At 35.3% G+C, this 19,389-nt stretch overlaps 1 protein-coding gene across 9 annotated transcripts in view; it reads left to right on the forward strand.

Annotated features, from left to right (window-relative positions):
* The window catches only part of LOC127861598 (speract receptor-like), a 767,747-nt gene that overhangs the window by 284,005 nt on the left and 464,353 nt on the right, over positions 1-19,389 (forward strand). For all 9 annotated transcript variants that reach the window (XR_008040289.1, XR_008040290.1, XM_052400229.1 and 6 more), the window contains 3 exons: positions 1,188-1,299; positions 7,998-8,084; positions 12,977-13,120. Coding sequence is in view for 7 of the 9 variants with exons in the window: in XM_052400229.1 (XP_052256189.1) it covers positions 1,188-1,299; positions 7,998-8,084; positions 12,977-13,120 (343 nt within the window). In the remaining 2 variants the exon portion in view is untranslated. The remainder of the gene's footprint in view (positions 1-1,187; positions 1,300-7,997; positions 8,085-12,976; positions 13,121-19,389) is intronic.

Consider the following 19,389-nt stretch of genomic DNA (forward strand, 5'->3'; position numbering starts at 1 on the left):
CTATTGAAGATACTAGTATTAAAAATGATTTTTCCCCGGATCGATAGATCGGGAGTATATTGTTTTTGTCCTGTCTATCTGTCCCAAAACTTTAACCTTGGTTAAATTTTGATAACTTTTATGTAGCTGCTCATTTTGAGTGGTGAAAAGTGAAGGTTAAGGTCATCCTTCAAGGTCAAATATATTTGTATTTTTCTTTCCTTAAACTTAACCTTCGTTAAAGTTTTATCATAACTTTTTAATATTAAACACAGCAACTTCATATTTAGCATGCATGTTTATCTCGTGGAGCTGCACATTTTGAGTGGTGAAAGGTCAAGGTCATCTTTCAAGGTGTAAGGTCAAAATTAAAAAAAAATCATTTCTCCATTCAATCTTGTCTCCTGCATCTGCACATTTTTAGTGGTGAAAGGTCAAGGTCAACCTTCAAGGTCAAAGGTCAAATATCATTGTTTTTTTCTTTCCTATAACTTTAACCTTTGTTAAAGTTTTATCATAACATTAATAATATTGAACACACCAGCTTCATATTTGGCATGCATATGTTTCTCGTGGAGCTGCACATTTTGAGTGGTGAAAGGTCAAGGTCATCCTTCAAGGTCAAAGGTCAAAATAAAAATAAAAAAATCATTTCTTCATTCAATCTTCTCCTGCAGCTGCACATTTTAGTGGTGAAAGGTCAAGGTTAACCTTCAAGGTCAAAGATCTAATATCATCGTATTTTTCTTTTCTATAACTTTAACCTTCGTTAAAGTTTTATCATAACTGTGTATGCCCCCGGATTGAAAGATTGGGGTCATATTGTTTTTGGCCTGTCTGTCTGTCTGTCATTCATTGTGTGTGTCCCAAAACTTTAACCTTGGTTAAAGTTTTTCAATAACTTTTGCATTATTGAAGATAGCAACTTGATATTTGGCATGAATGTGTATCTCATGGAGCTTCACATTTTGAGTGGTGAAAGGTCAAGGTCATCCTTCAAGGTCAAAGTCAAATATTTGGCTTCAAAGCAGCGCATTAGGGGGCATTGTGTTTCTGACAAAAAAATCTCTTGTTTTAGTTTTAATTCCAAATTATTGCTGAATTCTTTGATAAGTTTCTGGTTAATTAATTTTATTATCACATCATTATTTTAACTTCACCACGAGATTTACAAACAGTATGTGGTAATGCTGCTTTAAAAACTTCAGGTAGGAGTCGGCAAGGCAAGTCTGGTAGCAGAATGTCAATGGGCAGCATGTTCAGTACCGCCAGCATGGGAGGTGCGGCTGCCAAACAGGTCTTTGTGAAGATCGCACTGGTGTAAGTTATAATTATATAAAGGGTATTCGTTTGCAGATTATCGATTTTAATCATGAATAATCAGAAAATATTTAGTTTATAGTATCACAATAACGTTTGATAATCTATCATATCAACACATATGATATACACTTTGAGACTGTTCTAACACAACAAATTTTCAAATCAATATAGCTCCCTTTTTTTAATGGATTTTGGTTAAATTTGGACCAAGAATAATTCATCACATTATTATTATTTTTTGTAAATTTGATTGAAATTGATTGACAAACACTATAAAACTCAAAAATTAAATACATCATTTCAAAAGTCAAATTCTGAAAATCAAACAATGTCTAATAATACATGGTTTAAAGTCACACAAAAAATAGAGTGGCTTATTCAGAGCTCCAAATAAGGTTTTGGGTCAATAAGTTTTCACTACAAGATTTTTTTCGCAATAAGTTTTTTTTCCAAAATTCATAATTTCAATTAGTTTTTTTTCTTACCATGACTAGTATATAATAACAATGCTGCATAAAAAACAGTGCTAAACAATTTCTTGTCATCTTCATATACACTTGCATTATCATCGTCATCGATTTCCACATGGGACGATGTACTACAGTAGCAGAAAGTGTTTTATTTACAGCTTCTCTATGTTCTGCACTTTTTTTTGTGCTTGACTATGATGTCTCTTTGAATGTTGCACAAGCCCAGACAGACGCCACATTGTGTTTAATACAAGAAGAACATTTCAATTGAAAATGGGCATGCAAGCCGTCAATCTGTTAGGGAAAGTCATTTTTCCATGCAAAGATCTGTTTTTGCGTGATACCGCGATGTTTGGTTTTGGAGATCTTTGATTCCACCTCATCAACTGCTTTTGACACTACCGTAGGTTTCCACGTATAACGCGCTCCCGTGTATAGCGCGCAGGCTGTTTTTTAAATGCAAAAATGGAGAAAAAAATATTTAAAGACAATAAAACCACCAAATCGGACCGAAAAGGGCCGCCATTTTACTATTGCACAATCCAATAATCCGGGGCATTGGAAAGCTTAATTAAGCATTCGAAATAGGAAGCGTCATTATGATTAGGAGCATGGGTTGCATAGCACTATACTTTTCTGACAATTTTGTAATTTTCTAGCAAAAGATTAACAGTCCACGTACATTTCGTGAAAAACGTGAGAAAATAAGAATTAGTATACATCGTGTGATTTTTCCTCTGGGAAAGCATGGGCATTACCGGTAAATTTGAATGTCGCATGGGAGACGGGGATACAGTTGTTGAGGTACACCACTGTTGAATGTTCAATATTTATACACACAGAAATGCAATTGCATATCTTCACGTTCCCAAGTGTCAATTAGTGTCTCAAATATCAATATGCGTCTTAACAAGTCGTGGCACATATTACTCAATAACATCTGCCAATTACGAAGTGCAAAATGACCCCCTTTCACACCTACCATTACCCGCAAAAAAGACCTCGTTCGCACCTACCCTTGCCTGCTCTCCGGAATGTCGACAACAATCCCCATCGGAATTCATCAATAAAGAAGTGTAAAAACACAAAAAAATGTCTGCAAGTTTATTCAAACAAATTTATTTTTAACCAAAACTTCTTCTACCGCATCCATATCAACCAGTAGCGACTTCTTGTTGTTTCGACAATGGCCCCTCAGTCTGTACGATTATAGGGTGGTAGTTTGCTGGAAAAAAACATGGCGGCCATTTTGATTATTTACGATTACACATATTTATACCAATTTAGCAGCCAGGATAGCGTTGTATCAATGTATAGCGCGCTCCAGCTTTTTAATTTGAATTTTGGAGGTAAAACACTGCGCACTATACGTGGAAACCTACGGTATATAAGATAATAGACTGCCAACTATGGAACGGTATTTAGGTAAAAATTACATCATTTGTGGTGAATATTTACATTATGACTGATGTGTATTCTAATATGCTTCATGACAATTCCAACATACTTGTTGTCTATTCGTTTATACTTGATGATTGTTGCAACATTACATCATTCATGGTGAATATTTACATTATGCCTGATGCTTATTCTAATATGCTTCATGACAATTCCAACATGTTTGTTGTCTTTTCGGTTATACTTGATAATTGTTGCAACATGCTTGGTGACTATCTAATGTTTGTGTGTGCATTATTCCTGAAACCAGTCATAATCTTTTTGCCACTAAGTGTCATTAACAACGGCAGTTAGCAACAGGCAGTAAGCAGAATGCAACTTAGCAGACTGCAAGTTACCAAATTATGACAGCAGGTGGCGCACATTTATTTTCTGTATATTGAATAAATTACTTTTCGTAAAAAAGAGAAAACATCCAAACTATTTTGACTACTATACTGAATAAGCTGAATTAGTTCCCTTTGTTTTATTATCTCCATTAAACTAAATACGTTTATTATTGCCATTAAGACCAGTAGGCCTACACAAGAAATTGACTGCCGTGAATGTTTTTGATATTTGTAAGTTGCAGTAGGTACTCAAGAAAATATACATGTATTTTATTCAGGTCATAAAGGAGCTGATGTGTTGGTGATGCTTGTATTGACACCCGATGTATGTAAATTTATGAATGAAAGGCTTCATGAACGTTGACATCACTCTTGGTTACCAGAAAAATTCCCACGTACGGATTTCAACCGTCATTGTTTACAATCAATTAAGTGCACAAGTACTGGAATTAGTATAGTGTTTTTTAAAGGTGTATGTCCAGCGCGTGTGCCGGGAAAACAGAGCTTAATGCATTTTTTTGTTCAGCTGTATAATATTTATATCAAATCTGTATGAAAAAATGTTGGTGAACATTACTCCAGTGTTAATTTTTTTAAATATAGAGGCGTTCATTAATTATGGAGCTAAAACGGAGCATTAATCTGCATATGAAAAAAACACCGGGCTAATAATTGCATATTAGTTCGGAGGCATGAAATTATTTTGATAGAAAGCAATAATAGGTTCAATTCTATATGAGCAAGTCTCGCTGTGCACGATTACGCTCTTACTTCTCATATATATTTGACTCTTATGAATCTTGGCAAATACCTAGTGTTTTATTTTGCTTAATCTAAATTAAGTCATGCATTTATATGTACTTTAAGCATCAAAGCATGACTTCCAAATGACCATCAGCTCTTTCATATGTGAAAGAGATTGACACAATATACATACCCATCTATAATAAAGTTTATATGTGCACTTCAATATTATAGTTTTATAGCATTTTATGTGGTGCAATATAAGTGTACTCTAGTAAATTTGAAATTATGTAATGGATTTCCTCTGAACATACATGCAGAGTTCCAGAAAACTTTTTCACCAAAATCTTGGTTTACACTCTATTAAAAAATCCAGCCTTAAAGTGTATTATTAATTCCTTTTTACCGGTAAGTATAATTTTTGGCACATGTATCAGCATTTAGGTTAATAGTCTAAGAAGAGCATATGACAATTGCCGGGTTACAGCAGACATTTTGCTAATAAAGGACCAGATAATGGAAAACGTTTGGCATTTCGACTGTTTTAAAGATGGTCTGTAATTCATGATAACGTTAAAGTGCTGTTGATTTCATAATTTTAATGAGGGCCTAGACAATGAGAACTCATTGATGAAATGTTTACATTATATGCATTGATATTGAGTTTTACGCATGATCACACATTTTGAATTCTTATTTTATTTTTCCAATGTGTAACCGTACGCAAAGAATTTAAATCTACACTTTTACTATTTTAATTCATTTAAGACTATAAGCGTCTTATCTGAAGCTCTGCATACATGTATTAGTAGCATATATTGAAATATACCCATAGAGTTACTTTGGTTACTGAAGGTAAATGACTGTACAAAAACTATGGTTAGTCATTAACAAAAAAAGTTATGTCTGCAAACACGCGGTTAATTACGGTTCAGTAGCAAATATCACACAAAGGGGCGCAACTTCTGCTGTAACATAAAATTTCCGTTATATGCCGTAAATTTCCGTAGTCGTCCGTAGAATTTCGGAACGACTGTCAATTGACATCATTGTATCATGCATGATTGTATGTTGCTTTGTGCTTGGGTTTAAACTCACATCTTGCCATTAAGGGTGTCACGTTTACAGATTTTTCTAAACGTTTAAACTAAATTAAATAAAAGAAACGTTACCGTTTAAACGGTATCCCTATGTCCGTTTAAAAAGCATCAGTACCATCGCATTACCAAACCGAAAATAGTATTTTATTTCCGGAAGTAATATTCAGTGCAAATCCCATTCGCGCAATAACGTCATATTAAAACCATAAAATATTATAAAACAGACCATCCGAATCACCACATGTGTATTAGTAATTCTATAAAAACAATTTAAAGAACGTCTAAAATAATGTAAAATCGATGAAAATACTGTTTCCGAAAACAAACTCCGAAGCAATTAAATGCACGTATTTTGCATATGAAATACAATGCTCATATCGTTTGATCGCAGAAAATGAAAAACCAGTTAACTAGCAAAAACGTAATCAATATATATTTTGGTTAAAATATTGCTTTTCAACATGCTACCGCGGTGTTTGACTTGGCTAATCAAGAATTAAAATATTCCAAGATGGCGGCATATGCACTGTTTCGTTGCCAAGTTGTAAGATTTTCGGAAAGTAGCGAAGATTTTCCGTTAGTTCCCGCACATGTCTGTGCCATCCGCTAACCAATCAGAAATAAATTATTGCCGAATTCGGTAGCCCGGATTTACCGCAACTACCCGGATTTCGCAGTTTGTCATCGATATACTTCGTACGGCTGGTCGGCTACGTTATTTGCACCCCAATATTTATTATATTGATATTGACTGTCGTTTAAACGTTTACTCTTTTAGCAAACGTTTTTCAGCAACAAACGAAACGCGACCGTTTAAACGTGACACCCTTACTTGCTATCGCGTTAATTTATTCAACGCATCAATGTTTGATTCCATTATGCACTGCACCTATTGTACAAGTCTCTCTGCACAAACCAACATACACATACACAGCATGCAATTTACGAACAAGAATGTTGCATCTGTACTCATGAATGATACCATTAAACAGAATGTAAATAGACATTGGTCATCAGGCAAGATGTAAGTGTCATCAAGCATGAAAAGGTGTCTACATACAAATTGAAAGCATGAAAACGTGTCTACATACAAATTGAAAGTACCATCAAGAATCATGACACAGTCATAAAGAAGGATGTAATTTTTACCTAAATACTGATCCATAGCCAACAATAGACTTTGGCCGCAAAATGAAACTAAGTATGCTTGGCACTGTTGCAGAATGAAGTTTCTTTTGAACTCGTTCATGCTTAGCAGCCACCATGTTTAATTTTGTAAACAGATCAGCGGAAACAGAAATGTAAATATTATAGGCTACAATCAAGTAATTTATGGATCCGGTATCGGAAATCTCGTTATCATTTAACTTTTGCTGCGCAGAAATTCGAAATTCTGTATGATCAAACAGCAGGTCAGCAGGTCATAATTCGGATCCATCTGTCTCAATTCATTTTGATACGATGCATTTTGATTTTATTTTTGTTTTTCAAAAAAATCATAATAACGATAAAACGATGCTTATCTGGAGCTCTGAGCTTATTCTTTGTGTGACCTCTCGTGGCTGTAACAAGGTGAGAACATATCTTTTTCATTGAAGCCCCGCTGTTGTTCATAAAGCTTTGAGGGATGTTTCCTCACCCTTCCACAAGGGCTTACATTGGTGATTTTTCTATTGCAGCAATTATTGTTAAACTTGAATACTTGAATATCTTGACTTAACATTTCAGTACACTGCAGCGCCGATATATCACGGACCAGTATATAGCGCTGTCCAACATATCGCGCTTCGGCTATGGCTTCCAAAAATCCAACAAGCATGATCACTAACTGACATGTTTTTAATCTGAGAATTTGCTAACTTATGCAACAGAACGGTTCTAGCTAGTATTTCGCGGCTTACTATGGCACGCAAAACAATCAATTAGTGACAGTGTTGTTTACACATGGCTGGGTTTGTTTTTAACACTTAAGAAATAACCAATTAGTGTCACTGCATAGGTAATAATGGCAGTTTACTGGTATGTAAATCGTTATATTTTGCTACTGTTCATTATGTCTGTGTACACAGAATACATTGCAAAAATGGCTACGTGCAATAAGAACACCATAGGCGGAGGGATATTATTTTGGCGTTGTCTTGTCCGTCTTTCTGTCCGTCCGGAACTTTTTTGTTCGCAGCCATATCTTGAAAGTGCTTTGGCGGATTTCATTGAAACTTAGTATGAGTATATATATGGATAAGAGGATGATGCATGCCAAATGGTATTGTACACCATCTGTTAATAATGGAGTTATGGCCCTTAGTATCTTGAAAAAATGCTTTTTAATATAAGCTTAGAGCTTTATCTCCATTAACACATGTGCCAGAGCCATGAAACTTGCCATAGTTGTCATCAATCATCTGGGGTTGCTTCACATTCAACACCTATAGTCCTAGGGGCTAAGGTCAAGGTCACACATTGAGGTCAAAGGTCCAACTTTTGTGTCCAGAAGAATAATAACGGGGGATATCAATTCAACGAATTTGCTTGTTAATTTTGAGTTAAAGTACAAGGTGAATTATTTTTTTGTATACATTAATTGTCTATTGCAGACAAGGTCGAACTGCCGCGGTGCGTGTAGTAAATAAGAAGGAGTTCTCCCTCACCATGCCAATCCGAAAGGAGGTCAGAGCAGTCAGGTGGGTTTGGAGGAGATGAAATGCAAACATTTTATTACACAATAGGGACTTGTTCACTGTTTGGCAAAATAACAATTAAAAAAAGTTACAGATTCACAAAAGAATATAGGAATTAAAATTGAACTAGAAAAGTTAACTTAGAAATATATAAACAAATATATATTTGTTTATTGATAAATCATCATCTATTGTTATGCTATCTGACTAATTAAACATTATTACTGCATGACATGGTGTTTAAACTTCAATCCCGAGTTCAAATGCATGAATATTGTAGTATAAGCTTTTTTAGCTTTTGCTTTGATAGGTCCCAAGTTTGAACCCCAGAGCAGGCTTCTTTTTATGCCCCCCTTCGAAGAAGAGGGGGTATATTGCTTTGCTCATGTAGGTATGTCGGTCGGTCGGTCTGTCGGTCTGTCCACCAGGTGGTTGTCAGATGATAACTCAAGAACGCTTGGGCCTAGGATCATGAAACTTCATAGGTACATTGATCATGACTCGCAGATGACCCCTATTGATTTTGAGATCAAAGGTCAAGGTCACGTTGACCCGAAATAGTTAAATGATTTTTGGATGATAACTCAAGAATGCATACGTGGCCAACAGGGCGAACTCTGAACAATATAACTGAAGCAACTGGTCTGTAATCCTAAATCTATAATTATCAGTCCAATGAAACATCATCCTTTGAGTAAAATAAAGTGGATCAGTAAAAATATTATTAGAATATGATTTTTTTTTTATTTTGTATATTAAATATTGTGTTAATGTTTAATTTGGTGTTGATTAATATAAATATAAGCAGGACAGGAGAGGTAATACACTATTATATCTTTCTTATATACAGGGGAAACAAATGCAATAAGTTAAAATTTCATGTTTAATGAATAGAGGATATCATCCCCCCCCCAATTTTTTTTTAAACATCATCTAATAAATTACCACACCCCACATTAAACCCCCCTCTCACCCCCCCCCCCCCCACCCCCCATTTTTTTTAAACATCTAATAAATAAACCCACCCCACATTATACCCCCCTCTCACTCCTACCTACCCCCATCCCTCCAATTTTTTTTTAAACATCTAATAAATTACCACAACCCACATTATACCCCCCTCTCACTCCCCCTACCCCCCCCTCTACCCCCACCCCCACCCATTTTATTTTTATTTTGTTAAACCTCTAATAAATAACCACATCCCACATTATTACCCCCTCTCACCCCCACCCTCCCTACCTTTATTTTTTTAAACATCTAATAAACCTTACCACACCCCACATTATACCCCCTCTCACTCCTCCCTACCCCCCTCCTACCCCCCACCCCCACTCCCCCCCCCAAATTTTTTTTTAAACATCTAATAAATAACCCACCCCACATTATTACCCCTCTCACCCCCATCCCCCCTACCCCCACCCCCCACCCCTCCCCAATTTTTTTTTAAACATGTAATAAATTACCCCACCCCACATTATTACCCCCTCTCACCCCCACCCCTCCCCCTAACCCCCCCACTCCCCCCCTCAATTTTTTTTAAACATCTAATAAATTACCCCACCCCACATTATTACCCCCTCTCACCCCCCCTACCCCCCACCCCCCCAATTTTTTTTTAAACATCTTATAAATTACCACACCCCACATTATTACCCCCTCTCACCCCCACCCCCCCTACCCCCCACCCCCCCCCCCCATTTTTTTTTTAAAACATAAATAACCACAAACCCACATTATAACCCCCCTTTCACCCCCCACCCCCCTACCCCCCCCCACACCCCCTACCCCCCCCTGCCCCCTACCCCCCCCCACCCTCCCCAATTTATTTTTAAAACATCTAATAAATTAAGACACCCCACATTATTACCCCCCACCCCCCAACCCCCCCCCCCCCCAATTTTTTTCAAACATCTTATAAATTACCACACCCCAAATTATACCCCCCTACCCCCCACCCCTCCCCCCAAATTATTTTTTTTAAAATATCTAATAAATTACCACACACCACATTTTACCCCCCTCTCACTCCCTCTACCCCCCTACCCCCCCCCCCCCACCCCCACCCCCCAATTTTTTTTTTTTTAAACATCTAATAAATTACCACACCCCATATTATACCCCCTCTCACTCCCCCCTTGATCATGACTGGCAGATGACCCCTATTGATATTCAGGTCACTAGGTCAAAGGTCAAGGTAACAGACCTGTTTACTTCTACGGATTGTCGTAGTTACTACGGATTATTTGGCTAAACTACGCACTACGGATTTGTACTGAAAAACTACGGATCCATTGATCAAAATGGTCAAATTTCAGTTTTTAATCGTACTTTTGCTTATTTTCGGTCTTTATGGGTAATTTATCACACATAATCATTTTGGCCCTTGCGTAGTAAGAAACGTTAAAATTCAAGCCACCCGGGGAACGAGTGCTGATCGAGCTTGTCGAGTCGTCACCGAACAACAACTGACTTGCGTATTGGTTCTCAAATTTAGCTGAATATATACGATTTTACGTTGCTATCCAGTATACACATCTCTCTCTCTATTGCGGAGAATACCGACAATAGTCGATGTATCGGGAATGAGCACGCCTGTTTTTACACACGTCCAAGATGGCGGCAAGCAGACGAGAAATTGCGATTAACGGCGAATATAATAAATACCATTCAAATTAACAACGGATATCATATGGTCATTAGGGAATAATGTAATCCGTGTGTCAATTCACGCAAAATACTACGTTTGAAATAAAAATAAAATATTTATCAGAAATATGCACCGTGAATGTGCGTCACGGAAACAAGTGTTGGAAAATTGTAGTTCAGTCTACTCACAAAGTTAAAGCATTTATTATAATGAGTATCGTTCGCAAACGGAAAGAGACAAACATGATTTGATTAATATGTTAGTGGATCTGTGTATACTCAGATTCATATGCATATTCTGCTTTATTATGTTTGTTACGCTGTACAGTTTAATGAAATAGCATTGAACTGAGGTTGTCAAGTGCAAGATATTGAAAGGTAAACAAATAAAATATATTATTTTAACTCCATTTAATACATTATTAACACAACAAGAACACTAAAGGGTGTTTGTCAATATTTGTTTATGTTTTCCCCTTATGATATTTAATTTAAAAAAATACTGAATTAAATTAATAGCTACTATAAAAGAACTTATAATCAAATGGTGTATTTAAGAATCTATAGATTATTGTAAGTTTAATATGCATGTGGATGGATATTAATTGAATATTGTCTTCATTGTAAGAAGACATTAAAGCAGCACTTTATAATATAAAAATGCTGTCAAACATGCACTTAAAAAAATATTTTTAATTCTGTTACTTATAATCATATTTATAATGCTAAATGTTCCCCAATTTCATGGTTTATCGTGCTATTTTTCCAATTTCATTGTTTATTGCGCCATTTTTCCCAAACCAAATGGCAAAGGCTGTAACAAATAAAAGCAAATAAAATCACTTAACAGATTTAATTATTAGCAAGTAAATTCATCTAATTATCTCCTTTTGACACAATGATGTCAGCTTGTGTAATCAAATGAATCTACATATAAATAAAATGAATAAAAGAAAGTTTTACTTAAAATTAGTTTTTGTGTTCTCTCTAATTCTAAATACAATGTAAATGGTTTGCACTGCAGAGAATGGGTTTTTCCGACTCCAAACTCATTTGCGATAAATTTACATGCACTTTTACTCTTCGACACTTCCAATACCCGAATTTTCTCATTTAACGTTAACACTTTCCGTTTTGACATTTTAATTTCTGCATTTAAGCTTATATATATATATATATATATATATATATATATATATATATAGCTCTATATATATATATATATATATATATATATATATATGTTACTCGATTATGGTACATAGGGAAATAAATAAAACACCTCGATTGAAAACTAAATACACAGACCTGATTGGAAAATTTACTAACACAAACTTATTAGCATAATAACAATTACAATTTTTTAATGAACGGATTTAGACACATATTACAGATTAATAGTTTATTAGTTTATTTTTTACACCTCTCGAGAACACTGAAAATGTTTGACGCGTCTGCGCATTGTTTCTGCAATAAAATTGGCGATCAAATTTGTCACTTAAGGTCCCAGATAATAAACTCTTTAATCTGTAGACTGTTGGCAATACATCACTGTATTATTCAGCACCACAAATTGATACGCAGTCAGCATTAACACCGGTCAGAACCGGTCATCGAGACAAAGGAAAATGGCTGGTGTGAAATCAAGACAAAGATGTTATCGATCATCTTATCGGCTTAGATAAACAATTAACACTGATTTGTACCTGAATGGTCAACAGATTTACCACTTTTACCGCAAAGCGATCACTTAATTCAAGACTTGGACATCAAAATACACTAATATCAGTGGTCGCTGGTCTTGTAAGACAAAAGTCGCCCTAATAAAATATGAAAATGTAGTAAAAACGCTCGAGCGGGATTCAAAGTGGTCGCATAAGACAAAGGTCGCTTAATTCAAGTGGTCGCAAGCATAAGATTGACTGTACACAAAACTGTGAATGAGCCCCTTAAAACTTATCAATAGACAAAATTTATGAATTTCACCTTTCAGTCACTTACATAATTGCTTGCATTAAATTGATGTGATAGTGGTGTCATGTGTTTTTGTTTACCTTTACAAATATACATTTGCATGATCTACTTAAAGATTTGCCTTAAAAAAAGGCCTTAATTTATGTGCTCCAAAGAGTTGTCTGGTTTATGACTGAACACTCTTAACATAATTTTTGTTTACAATATCGTCATTAAATTGTGTACCTGTGCTATTCATAGATTCACAATGCCACTTCATGTTTCCTCTCTAGGGCATGTGACCAAGCTAACGTGTGCAAGTTCATAGGCGCCAGCGTCACTTTACCAAATATCTGGGTCCTCACAGAGTACTGCGCCAAGGGAAACATCAGTGACGTGCTTCTTAATGAAGAAATCCCTCTGAACTGGGCATTCAGGTAGGCAGCTGTAATGCCATTTGTTGTTTTCAGACATGGTGAAAGATCTCAGACATTCGTAGTTTTGAAGGTCTAGCAATGTAATGCAATATATATTTATGGAATTACTCTCCTGTGTTTTTTTGCTTCCAATAACTGTGATCCTTTTGAAATGTCCACATCAAAATCATTTTGTATTTTCCTGTGATTTCCAAACATAATTCAGCATTCAACACTTACAGGAGTTGGAGACTCATTAAAATGTGACTCTTTGTTTTTGTGCTTTGGGAGTCTGTCAGATTCCTTTAAAATCATCTTTAAATTAAAAAAAAAAAGAAATCCTTTGATTTCTTTATCCTTTTGCATGAAAAAAAATGTCCAAACTTTTGCACATCTGAAAAATATGCCACTATTAATGCAGCTTAAACACATGGACATAAACAAAACAATCAGATATTAATTATTTTGGTTCCCTTGCGGTGGCTGTCCTTGTGTTTAATAATAGGGGAACATGTAAACTATGAATCAACCTAATCACTGCCGTTTTGTCTCTGATATTTTCGCTATGGTAAACAAGTTTTGCCAAACAGTCTCATTACTATCAAAATCATAACAAGACCCAAAATCATTTACACAATGTATGTTTTATGGCCCCTTGGTACTGAAGATCAGTCATTGAAATTCAGATTTAAATCTACAAGCAAGTCGGGCTAGTACTATGGGAATTTGAACAAGCCCGAGTCAGATTTTACTAGCCCAAACATTTTTGTTAAAAATGCAGATAAACATAACATAAAACATCCAAAGAAGCATTCATTTATTCAATCTTTAGAATACAATACAAATCTCTTATTAATTTCATCCTCATCCAAGTTAGCTTCCTAGTCATCTGAGCCAGCCTCTTTCAGAACTGAAATAAGAAGAAATTAATTTCACACACGGATTTCAATCAAATCACAATTATAAATATATACATAAAGTTTAGGTAAAAAATTAGCAGAAATGTATCCCATATATCCATGTGAAAGAGAGAGCAAACCTGAACCACCAGAAAATATATAAGCAATTAAGTGCCAGGTTATTCTACAAAAAGCCAGTTGACAAATGCGTAAATCACAGTTACCTCAGATTCGCATTCCTCAACGACGTACTTGAATGACAACTGTTTGGCCATTACTCAGTTTGCAATGCGTTGGGGACACAGAGAGTCTCTCTGTGTCCCCAACGCATTGCAAAACAACTATTTTACATAATAGTAATCTGGGAACCACAAAACCATGCGCTTTATGCGCAGTAATCCAATTATCGGCTGATTGCCCAGCACATGTGCGCAGTGTGTTAAAACATAAGCGGCTTTTGATTTAAGCGGCTCAAAACTTTGTTTACAAATATTGAAAATGAAAGGGAAACTCGTTTTCTGTTTAATGAATTGTACAAGCACGTCGGGTTTGTAATATTGGATTTCCTACAAGCCCGAAAGAAAAAATACTAGTTTTTTGCTGTTGGACTATAGTGCGAATTTCGACGACTGGAAGATTGACCAGCTGTGAATCAGTTGAGTTTGAATAATCTTTGTCACTATCAATCAATGATTTCAGTAGTTTATTGCAGTTTGTAGGCTTTGTCATATCAACCACACTAATTGGTTCTTACGGTGTATTCTTCAACAATAAATTCGTGGCAAGTTACTTAAGAGACTGATGGAAACTGGGTGTAATCCTCGTGGAAATAGACTTTTCATGCATAATATTGTCTAAACATATTTGACACCTAAAATGTTGTAGCAAATTATCCTTGAAATAAAAGCGCACAGTGAGCTATAAATGAATTGTTGAATTCTCAAATTAGCATATTTGAATTTGTAATCCAAATCACACTTCCATATTTTAATGTCGACACAACGTTAACAAATTCTAACTTCAAATCAACAGTGCTCATGTACACATGAAGACTTTTTTTATGCAAAACTTCAGCCTTGAATATCTCAATTAAGACTAAAGATTTTGACAACATTCATTGCAAGCTTATGATACAATCATTTATCTGCGAGGCATTGACATTTTTGCGCATCTGGTTTCATCTTTTGCGAGTGGAAGTGTTGGAATGTCTTAATGACAGACCGGCCTGCATTTTTCCAAGTGTGCTGTTGCGCTCTTGAATATGAGCCATAATGTTTTGTTTTTTTATATGATTTCATAGTGTAAGAACGCAATGATAAAATTTCAATAAAATAAGATTAATATTGCGGTCTACGAAATATTATGAAGAATCAGAGCTTTCCACATTCCATTGTAAGGTCCCTCGCCGGGGCGCTTGAAATTCGAAATCTAAGTCTGCAGGGGGCTTGAAATTTTCTGATCAGTGTGTATTTTCATTAACTACAACTAGGCATTCTTAAGATCAGAGCGATATTGACTTCCTCGAAAAATTGTGAGAGCTGATTTATTATCCTCTGTCAATTACGTCATGTATCTCTTTACACTCTTAAAGCCCGCCTAAAGGCGGATCGTCGTTGTAATGGAAAATCGTTGAATGAGCGACAACACTAGTAAGCAGTCATTCCTGTACCTGCAGTAATATCATGAAGGCGACGAGTGACGTAATTTTCATAAGAGTAATTTATGGCAGTTGACTTTCTTTGTTATCTAACACACTCATAGGTCCCTACGGTGTACACCTCCACAATGAAATCTCAGCCACTTACTTAGAAGATTGATGATGGCAACCGGGTGAAATCCTCGTGGATATTGTGCATTTCATGCATAATATGGTCAAAACATTTATTCAACACATAATGCGCTTTAACAAATTATCGTTGAATTATTAACGCACAACTGTAAATGTTTCGTTTGATTCTCAAATGAGCATTACTCAATTTGTAATCCTAAATACGCTTCCGAATTTTAATGCTAACGCAACATTAAAGTGGGTATGCACAATTTTGTCAAATAAAATTCTAGCGTCAAAAAAACAGTGCTATATCCTTTGTCTCAATAAAAATCTCGCGAAAATTATACAGACATGTAGAACTTTGCATGGAAAGTGAGGTTGTACTTGGTGTTGTATAAAAACATGAACATCACGTCAGGCGTTATAGGCGTGTTCAGTGGGGAAAAAAACACCCCGATTAGACATTATTTCATCACATCTATTAAAAGTAACAAATGCCAAAATTTATTTGATACTTAAGAAAAATGGCGAATGTTTGTGTTTCTTGAAATTCTTGAGCACTTTTATCGTAAATAACATGAGTTCCAACTATTTCTTGAATGAGTTCGAAAATGGTTCCTGTTTGTTGAAAAACATGGCCCCTAGGGTATGGGGCATGTTTCCTTATATGGCTATAGTAAAACCATGTTAACACTCTTAAAGTAACGATTACAGTCCAGTCTTTGTTGATCTTGGTCAGAACTGTTTATGCCCCCGGATTGGGGGTATATTGTTTTTGGCCTGTCTGTCTGTTTGTTTGTCATCATTCATTCATTTATTGTGTGTGTCCCAAAACTTTAACCTTGATTAAAGTTTGATAACTTTTGCAATATTCAAGATAGCAACTTCATATTTGGCATGCATGTGTATCTCGCGGAGCTGCACAATTTGAATGGTGAAATATCAAGGTCATCCTTCAGTGTTTTTTTATGGCAATTTCGGGGCCGATATTCGGCCCCATTCCCCTCAATAAAGAGTATTTAGTTTCCCCCAATATTGTAGAAAAAATCCCCTCCAGAAGTAAAAAAAAAAAAAAATTTTTTTTTTTGAAAGAACTGTCTAATGATAAATATATCTCAAATTTATTTCATAAACAACTAACAAAGTATATAACTATAATTAATATGATTTTGAATTAGTATAAAGAGTTATATTAAATTAGTTTTTTCCCAAATCAGTGGACTTTTTACGTGAATTGTTTGCTTTTTTTCCAAAATGGCCAGGAAAAGGCCTGATGTATCTATATAATGCCAATTTTTGTTGATAAAAACATTCCCATTTGGTCCATTTTATTGATAAAAAATGTTGAAATTTGCCATTTTATCGATTTAAAAAAATCCCAATTAGACTCAAAATGGCTAGGAAAACTGAAACTGTGCATGATGGCTGAACTGTCTGAAACTAATGTCGAACAAATCATTGATTTATATTTAAGAAAAAGGACAGTGACATTCAGCTGTGAATATTACATTCATACATACATGTGTATTCATATAATAAATATCATAACATATAAAAGAGTGAATTGTTAATTTTCCCCTTTTCCTAAAAAACGACGCGTTTTTCCCCTTAGGATGGGCCCCGCCACCATTCCCCTATAGGTGAAAAAAACTCTTTCCTTCAGATCAAATGTCAAATATCATTGTATTTTTCTTTCTTTAAACTTTAACCTTCATTAAATTTTGGTCATAACTTTTTGAATATTGAAGATAGCAACTTGATATTTTGCATGCATATGTATCTCATGGAGCTGCACATTTTGAGTGGTGAAAGGTCAAGGTCAAGGTCATCCTTCAAGGTCAGAGGTCAAATTTTTGGCTCAAAGCAGCGCAATAGGGGTCATTGTGTTTCTTACAAACACATCTCTTGTTTGTAATATCATGAATAATTTTACAATATGGTTCCAATCTATTGAAAAGCATGGCCGCCAGGGGAGGGTCATTTTTTGGCTGTTTTGACCCAGCTTTTCTCTTTAGCTGAACTTCTGAATCGTCAGATGAATGAGAATATTACATTTTCCCCAGGTAGGCCAGAAACATTTTGAAATGGAAAAAGTGCAATCTACAAGCAATTTCGATTCAATTCAAAGTATAGGGTATGAAAAGGATTATAACAGTGTGTTTTGCAATGATGTAAAATCATTTTTATGTCCCCATCCACAATGGTGGGGGACATATTGTTTTTGCCCTGTCTGTTGGTTGGTTTGTTGGTTGGTTTGTTTGTGCAAACTTTAACATTTGCAATAAATTTTGCAATATTGAAGATAGCATCTTCATATTTGACATGCCTGTGTATCTCATAGAGCTGCACATTTTGAGTCCTGAAAGGTCAAGGTCATCCTTCAAGGTGAAAGATCAAATATATGGGTCAAAATTGCTAATTTAATGTACACTTTTGCAATATTGAAGATAGCAACTTGAAATTTGGTATATGCATGTGTATCTCATTGGGCTGCACATTGTGAGTGGTGAAAGGTCAAGGTCATCCTTCAAGGTCAAATAAATACATAGTGTTTCGCAACACATCGCTTGTTCAGCATGAAACAATTTTAACTCTAATGAAAAGGCTTGAAGTCTTTTACAAAGGGTGTTCAAATCATGCCCCACTGGTCAAGGGTCACATAAGTAATATAAACTTATAAAGAGAAAACAAATTAACAAAAAAGGCCAACAGGTGAAATATTTGGCATGTTACTTCATATAATGGTCCTGAACCAAGTTTTTTCTCATCATGCCTCTGGATCACACATTTTATGTAGACTTATACACTGAAATTGTAACTGTCTTCTGAAACAAAAAGGCAAAGCGATGTATGTTTGGCATGTAACATCATATAGTGAGTGGTCCTCTGGTAACATTCAAATCATGCATCTGTTTTAAATAAGACACTGCCTGGGTGTGTCAGGGTAAAGAAAAATTGTAAAAATATTTATAGTAAGTGAAATTTATTTAGATTTTGATCACTCACAAAGATTGTCCAAATTCAAACCTGGCCAAGCCCAAGTACTTAAGTAAACAGAATGTTTACACTTTTTGTTTATTTTTTTGACAATAAATTGCAAAACCGTCATTTTACTAAACTGGAAACAAGTCCCTTTAAGATCAAAACAACAAATTAAGCTATAATGATCAGATTTAAATGTGAAAAACGAATAAGAGATCATTTGTGGAATAAACTTTGAATAAAATACATTATTTTAATAATTCTTTGTATGCATCCCATGTCTTAGCCATCCACAGCCCCAATGTTTTCTCACTTTCAACTAGCCTGTAAGGCCATCCTTAAAAAATTGTTTGTTTTGCATAACCCGACCCAGGTATATTTGAATGGGTAGGTAGGTAGGGATTTTTTTTTTAGTATTTTTTTTCTTTCTGAAATTGAACTCCGACATATACCAAACTGAAAGGTAATTATCAAATAAAGCTCCAAGTCTGACGCCTCGTGAAAGGAAATTGTTAAATATTTTTCTGCACCGTCCGTATCACCGCATGTGTATTCGTAAGTCTATTTTTTGTAAAAAGAACATCGAAAATATAATAAAATCGACAAAAAATACTTTATCCGAAAACAAGAGTCCGAAA

Source organism: Dreissena polymorpha, chromosome 16, assembly GCF_020536995.1.
Source record: "Dreissena polymorpha isolate Duluth1 chromosome 16, UMN_Dpol_1.0, whole genome shotgun sequence".
NCBI classification, from domain to species: Eukaryota; Metazoa; Mollusca; class Bivalvia; order Myida; family Dreissenidae; genus Dreissena; species Dreissena polymorpha.